General features: G+C 40.9%; 1 protein-coding gene across 1 annotated transcript; it reads right to left on the bottom strand.

Moving 5' to 3' along the window:
• Positions 1-2,570: 2,570 nt before the first annotated feature.
• POLR3G (RNA polymerase III subunit G) lies at positions 2,571-7,597 on the bottom strand. Its single transcript, XM_075262440.1, has 7 exons — positions 7,481-7,597; positions 6,950-7,079; positions 6,393-6,461; positions 5,412-5,465; positions 4,428-4,492; positions 3,310-3,426; positions 2,571-2,654 (listed from the first exon to the last, which is right to left on the bottom strand). The coding sequence occupies exons 1-7, from the start codon at positions 7,595-7,597 to the stop codon at positions 2,571-2,573; spliced, it is 636 nt and encodes a 211-aa protein (XP_075118541.1).
• Between the last annotated feature and the right edge of the window lie 324 nt (positions 7,598-7,921).

Here is a 7,921-nt window from a genome sequence, read left to right as displayed (position 1 = left end):
CAGCATGACTGCTGGTTGTAATAAGATGTCATCCCCGAAAATAAGACAGGTCCTATATTTAGGGCAACAATTTAATATATAAGACACGGTCTTATTTTCGGGGAAACATGGTATGTGGTACTGTGTGCAGTGGTGTGTATCTAATCCTCCGGTGGGTGGTATTGTGTGAAGACGCATGTATCCAATCCCCTGGCATGTGGTAATGTGTGCAAACGCGCGTATCTAATCCTCTGGCATGTGGAAATGTGTGCAGACGCGCGTATCTAATCCTCTGGCATGTGGAAATGTGTGCAAACGCGTGTATCTAATCCTCTGGCATGTGGAAATGTGTGCAGACGCGCGTATCTAATCCTCTGGCATGTGGAAATGTGTGCAGACGCGGATATGTAATACTACAGCATGTCGAACTGTGTGCAGATGTGCGAATCCAATCCTCTGGCATGTTGTACTGTGTGCAGATGTGCATATCTAATCCTCCGTATGGTACTGTGTGCAGACACGCATATCTAATCCTCGGTCATGTGGTACTGTGTGCAGACGCACGTATCTAATCCTACGGCGTGTGGAACTGTGTGTAGACGCACGTATCTAATCCTACGGCATGTGGTACTGTGTGCAGATGCGCATATCTAATTCTCTGGCATGTAGAACTGTGTGCAGACGCGCGTATCTAATCCTCCAAAGTGTGGTACTGTGTGCTGAGACGCGTGTCTAATTCTCTGGCGTGTGGTACTGTCTGCAGAGGCATGTATCTAATCCTCCAAAGTGTGGTACTGTGTGCAGATGGACGTATCTAATCCTCCCCTGTGTGATATTGTGTGAAGAGGTACGTATCTAATCCTACAGCGTGTGGAACTGTGTGTAGACACGCGTATCTAATCGTACGGCATGTGGTACTGTGTGCAGACTTGTGTATCTAATCCTATGGCGTGTACAACTGTGTGCAGATGTGCGTATCTAATCCTCTGCTGTGTGGTACTGTGCGCAGGTGCACGTATCTAATCCTACGGCATGTGGTACTGTGTGCAGACGTGCGTATCTAATCCTCCCCTGTGTGGTATTGTGTGAAGAGGTGCGTATCTAATCTTCCCCCGTGTGGTACTTTGTGCAGACACACGTATCTAATCATTCAGTGTGTGGAACTGTGTGCAGACGCGCATATCTAATCCTCGGTCATCTGGTACTGTGTGCAGACGCAAGTATCTAATCCTCCCTCGTGTGGTATTGTGTAAAGAGGCGCGTATCTAATCCTACAGTGTGTGGAACTGTGTGCAGACGCGTGTATCTAATCCTATGGCGTGAACAACTCTGTGCAGACGCGTGTATCTAATCCTCCGGCATGTGAAACTGTGTGCAGATGCACATCTCTAACACTACGACATGTGGTACTGTGTGCAGACGTGCATTTTTAATCCTCTGGTGTGTGGTACTGTGTGTAGACGCGCATATCTAATCCTCTGGCGGTGGTACTAAGTGAAGACATGCGTATCTAATCCTCTGGCATGTTGAACTGTGTGATGTGCATATCTAATCCTCCCCTTTGTGGTATTGTGTGAAGAGGCGCGTATCTAATCCTCCCCCGTGTGGTACTTTGTGCAGACACACATATCTAATCCTTCAGTGTGTGGAATTGTGTGCAGACGCGCATATCTAATCCTCGGTCATGTGGTACTGTGTGCAGATGCACGTATCTAATCCTCCCTTGTGTGTTATTGTGTGAAGAGGAGCATATCTAATCCTACGGCATGTGGTACTGTGTGCAGACGTGTGTTTCTAATCCTGTAGCGTGTGGAACTGTGTGCAGAAGGACGTATTTAATCCTTTGGTGTGTGGGACTGTGTGCAGATGTGTGTATCTAATCCTCTGTCATGTGATACTGTGTATCTAATCCTCTGATGCGTGTATCTCAGTTTGGATATCAGTGTTGTATTGTGCATGTGGAGTGACCGTGTGTATTTCAGTTGGAATATGAGTGAAAGACTTGCAGGTTTGTATTGGCTAAGGGGAGGGGGCATTGTGCTTGGAATGCTGTATCTCAGCAACGGTACGTCCGAGCAAGTTGGAGTCTTGTCTTAAACCTTCCTGGATACCTGAAGTATCTCTCTACCAAATTTGGTGAAGATCGGTCCAGTAGTTTGGTCGCGCATAGAGAACAGACAGACAAGAATTCATTTTTATAATATTGAGAGATAATTAGCTAGTAAATGTTATATGGGTGACTTCAGAGACTGCCACCATTAAGGTAGAACAGGAGACCCCAGTTACCCCTCCTCAGCACATCATTTTAATGCAAAGGAGTTGTCAGTCCAGGTGCACTGACACTCCATTCAGCTCTAAGCCATTAAAGGTCCCTTTTATAAATCCTGCTGGAACGTTGAGAGAATTAAAATGCATTGCATTTTATTAGGTGGGTTTTTTGCATACATGGTGGAACAAAAACATACAATATACAAGAACAGAAAGTCTATACATGATATCGGTGCTGCAATGTACACGCCTCTGTACAAGTTTAGTAATTGAACACTCAAACACAGGTGAAATAATAAAGATACCAAAAAAAAAAAAAAGGTTTAGTAAGTGGCTTCATCCATGTTGTCATCACTGTTAGCAACCTCATCTCCATCTTCAAAATAGGAAGCAATATAGTCATTTTCCTACAAGGAAGTAAAATTATGTTTTAGAAAATACAGAATTCACATAAGCAAAGAAACTTCTTGTTATTGAGATAACCTTGCTATACTTTACTGACTAATGTAACAAACTCCGTAATATATCATAAGGGATTATCCATAAACATACCAGTATATTTATGGCCTATTCTTAGATGGGTATTGGTATGGCAGCTATATCCATGTATCAGGTAAATTGAAGGGAACATAGCTCTCCTGAGAACTCACCAATTGATCTGATCATTAGGGGTCCTGTGTACTGGACTCCCCCCTACTCATACACTAATGGCCTATCATAACATCTTCATAATTAAGGGCCCTGATATGGCAGGTCAGTGAAATCCATGAGACTGGGGCTGATCTGAGCTGCAGTACCAGGCACCACCACATGTAAGGATGAGCTTTTGTTTTTGGATAAACATTGAATGGGACATAGCTCTCCTGAGAACTCACTGACCCCTAATTCATCCGATTGGCAAGGGATACTGGGGTCGCACTCACCCGAATCCCAAGGAATGGCCATTAGTATATATTCCTGGAAACCCGCCATTAAGCAAAAATACCTATTAATTCACAGGTAGGTAGCAGAGGAAAGTGTATAAAAGTGGCATTATATAAAATACTACATATGAAGAAATACTTCCTCATGTTCTTCATCTTCAACTTCTACTTCAGCCTCCTCCTCTTCTTCCTCCTCTCCTTTCTTCTCTTCATTTTCTTCATCAGATTTTTCATCATCTCCTTTTTTCTCTAGTTCCTGTAATTAGGAGAAAATATTCAATTACCATCAAAACAACAATAGACTGCAATGATATAGCATTGGAGGAGTCTGTAATAGTATCCTAATGCTGCTCATGAATAAGTATTACGACTCTCCAAATGTCCACTTGTTTTACAAATTTGCCACATAGACTCTCATCTGTAACTAGTCTGAACACAATGTGATGCATGTATGACACAGGCGAGTTACTTCTCCATGCGTGTTGGTGGATATATACATTCCATATCCTGCTACAGCTGAAAGAGTAAGAGAATGCTGCTCCCATCCATTTGACCCCTATGGCTGGGTTCAGATGAATTTTTGTGGACTGGATTTTGAGGCAGAGGCTCAAAGCATTTGTTTAGAAAAAAGCAAATTTGGTGTCACAGCACCCCTTACGTGTTCTGGTATTCTGTTGTTATGCTGTCTGTCTTGTTGGTGATGTAAATGTGATGTAATGATATGACTGCTGCAAGGAAAACTCTACAAATTTGGCAAGTGCCACTTTCCTATTAAGCTTAGTGGCCACAGTGAAAATTGCAGGATAGAATACTCTTAAAAACATGTTGGACAACGACATAGTGAAAAAAATGTGCAGGTGCATGTCTGCTGTGAGTGTAATACAATAGCAAGCAAACATAGAAGATATAGCATCAATCTGCAAGCACTAAGATATACACAGACACCACAAATATTGTAACGTTGTGTCCAGTGGGAAGCCAACATTTATTATTGAATGCAAAACTCCAAAAAACTAACAAGGTTATTACACGTGAAATTTTCCCCATAGGATAAAGTTGAAATCTGATGTGACTGCTGTGATTTTTTTTTTCTCTCAAGAGGTTTTACCCCAAAAATGTATATAATATAAAATCACATATGATACATAGAGCCTTACTATGTGAACAACATCAATGTAATAATGCTGTATACTGCCAGTTAACTTATGAGCAGAGCTTAGGCCAAGTCATTCCCATAGACACACACATCAAAATTACCTCAATTTTCTTCATTACGTCCACATTGGCAACGGCTTTATCAGCTTTGGCCTTTTTTTCACCTGCTATATATAATATGAAAATAGACACAGTAATATTCTAAAATGTCCTGTATAAATGTGTAAATGGGCGGCAAAAGGGGCTCATGAACAGTTTGCGCTTAGTTCACATCAGCATCGGTTGTCTATTCTTTTGGTCTGGCGGAAGATCAGAAAAAACAGACAAATGAACCGCAGGAATAGAGGACACCAACAGGGTCCAAGGGACCCTACTGATTGTCACATGTCCATTCTTTTTAACTTAAAATGCTGGTTGAAATAGACTTGCAGGATATTTTTGTCCAGCAATTGTATACGACTGTGCAATGGACAAACACCCGCTGCAGATGTGTTCTTACACCTATGACTGGTTCCAGGCTGCTGTAATGCAGTTGAATATTAGCAGGTGAATTACTGGACTGAACTGGCAAGATAGGCGTATGTTCACAAAGTGGAAATGGAGGGGGAATTGGAGGAAGACTTCAAGCTCAAATCCTTTCATTTCCAGCTCTCTAGCATCCTGCAGCAGATAGTTGCGATTGGCAGGTATCACTTCCTCCCATTGGGCTACTAAAATAGTAGCTGTAATATTGTTGCTTTACATAGAGCATAGAAAGCCAAAAATAGCTGCTTTAATGATACCATAAAAGTCTCAGAAATCGATATTAGAAAGTGTCTCTTTCCAAACCCCATTTTTAGTCCCTCTTATTTGTAAAGAAAGCGCACAAGAGGTCTCACTGAACAGGGTCGGAGAAAAATACTGCAATAGAAAACACTGTAAAGTTCTGAAATCCTGTATGCAATCCAGATATCCATACAATGTGAATATATAGTTCATGGCCCAGAACACACTAGTTATACAGGTTGTAGATGGAGAACTAGAAGCTCCTCATTTTGTGTTTCTCATCATATATACTGATCTTTTCTATATATGGATAGTTTATACCTTTCTTTTTTTTCTTCTTGACAGCTTTCATTTCTCTGGGAAGTAATCTCCAGTCTGCCATTGGAAGAAAGGCAAATAAAAACACAGTCAGACTATATGTGAATTTTCCAATATCTGCAAATGTTTTTTTAAAAAACTGCTCCCCTACCTTCACATAAGTGAACACATGCTTGCAGATACAATAGTAGATTTAATGTACTGCTTGCAATAGAGAGCAATGAAAAGAGCTGCAGGAAAAACTGTGTTGCCGCCGTGGTTATTTTCCACAATGCTTTTTTTGCTGCATGAGGTCTTAGCTTTAGGCAGGCTTCACATACTGAGGATTTGATATAATTTTTGTAATCACTCTAAGGGTAAGTTCACACTCTGTTTTTTAGACTGGATTTTGACGTGGAATCCGCCTCAGAATCCGCTCCCAAAAAATGCCTCCCTTGGCTCAACAGTCGCTGCATTCCACTGCAGATTAGGCCCAAATGAATGGGCCCAGTCGGGAGGGAGTGTCGCGCCGCGGACGTCCGCGACTGATTCAGCCGTGAAATTCGTGGCAAGATAGGGCAGCTCGCTTCTTTTTTCTGCGAGTGGGAAGAAACTGCTCGCAGATAAAGGAAGTGAATGCTTCCCATTGAAGTCAATGGAAGGCGGTTTTTTGGACCGGATTCTTAGGTGGCTTCTGCGTCAAAATCTGGTCCAAATATCCCTGTGTGAACTTGCCGATTAGGAAATCCCATGTCTATTCTACGTGAAGCTCAAGTAAACTCTGCAGCATGCTTATTCGCGTTCCATTTGTAATGGAATCTGTGTCAAAATCTACGGTAAATACTACTGCACCGATTTATTTCATGGCAAATTTTATCTGTAGTATAAGCTCCTGGCCCTAGCATCATACTCTCTGCATCTTCTCTATAAAGGGTTAACCGCCTGCTCTTATTAGACAAGCTATAGAATATGATAAACTCAATGTTTTATATTACTTTGTATCACCTGGGGTCCACTGTTCAATTCGCTTCTTCTCCGCTTCCTTCAGATATTTTATACTATACTTTTCAATACCTGAAACAAAAAAGCTATATACTTTGTAGAGTTCAAAGATAATATTCAGAAGATTCAAAAAAACATTCCTAAAATGTAATTTTTGTTTCACTATTGTGTAGCGAGGGGATTGCGGAACACTTTTGTAATAAGCTTTATTAACCTTTTGTACTTTGTTTTAGTAGAAAACTAATTCTAAAATTCTCCCTCTAATTAATGTTTAATTAAAGATTTTCTCTAATAATCTCAGTGGTGACAGTCTGTTGTCTTAATAGGTTGCCAATAGATACGGCCATGATTGGATAGAAACGACCATGAAAGAAAGAACATTCTATATACTGAAATCCAGCTGTGATTTCCTTATTATGGCCTGGTTATCTTCACATACATGTAGTGTCCAAAATAAGGAATTTATGGATTTTTGACAAGTGCCAGATCATAGAAAGTTCCTGCATTCATGGCCGTATCCATTGCATACATCCATCCATACAGTAGCCAATGTACTATACCTGACTTTTGTTCACTTGTTCCCATATAGTAAGGTAAATATTTCATGTTTCCTCGTAGTTCTTGTTTTAATGCCAATAAATAGCCATGTTCTTCTCCTTCTAGTAAGCAAGCCGGTTTGTAGTCTATATGCTAGTATAAGCAGGAAAGGATAGAAGCAGAATTTAGCTAATATAGGAATCAAAGAATAACAGTTCTTCTTAAATATGAAGATCCTATTACACATACACTATTATTCCCATAATGCAGGAATCAATATCATACGGATGAGAATGAAGACGCATAAGATGTACATTAAGGTATCTTCTTACTAGGCTGAAAACTGAATCCATAGGAAGGTAACATGCATTTTATAACATCTACCCATCATTATAGGGCACAACAAGGACTTTACGCTGTCAAAGGCCTATTACAGATCTCAACTGACATTTGTCCTTTTCTTTAATCTGGTTGGGTTACTTCCTTGTTTTTTTGAGTGGCGGGTGGGTGTGGGGCTTCTGTTCATAAAACCATAGCATCAACACTTCACTTACTGGGTACGCCTCTGAGGGCTGTACTTGCGTTTCTGGAAGAGCATCACCCCTGGAAAAGCCAATGGCTTGCAGGTCAAAGGTAAAGTTTGCTCCTCGTCCCCTTCCTTTACCAGCCATACCTGATACAAAACAGTAACGTTTTGACATAGGATTACTTTTCTATTGTTCTTACTATTAACTAATATGTAATATCTGACATTTATACAAAATGTAATGATAAAGAAGGCAGAATGATATGCAATGCTGATAATATCTTCTTGTCCAAAGACCATTAGACTACTTCATGTTCCCTAGGATCTAAATTTGTACAGGTAGTCCTCGGGTTACAACGGTCTCGAGTTACAACGTTTCGTGGTTAAGACTAGAGATGAGCGAGTAGGTCCTTGCTAGTTGGGAGAGCTGGCAGCTTGCATTTATGCGGGAGCTGACCTTTTCTCATAG

Source organism: Leptodactylus fuscus, chromosome 1, assembly GCF_031893055.1.
Source record: "Leptodactylus fuscus isolate aLepFus1 chromosome 1, aLepFus1.hap2, whole genome shotgun sequence".
Lineage (NCBI taxonomy): Eukaryota > Metazoa > Chordata > Amphibia > Anura > Leptodactylidae > Leptodactylus > Leptodactylus fuscus.
The sequence above is the reverse complement of the archived record's forward strand: the minus strand, read 5'-3'. Positions and strand labels throughout refer to the sequence as shown.

Excerpts from the sequence above, each read along its gene's own strand:
- POLR3G (XM_075262440.1), bottom strand. The coding sequence starts at position 7,597 with ATGGCTGGTAAAGGAAGGGGACGAGGAGCAAACTTTACCTTTGACCTG. Across the intron at positions 5,466-6,392 it reads AATTGAACAGTGGACCCCAG|ACTGGAGATTACTTCCCAGA; the intron begins GTGATACAAAGT and ends TTCCAATGGCAG. Across the intron at positions 3,427-4,427 it reads ACGTAATGAAGAAAATTGAG|GAACTAGAGAAAAAAGGAGA; the intron begins GTAATTTTGATG and ends TCCTAATTACAG.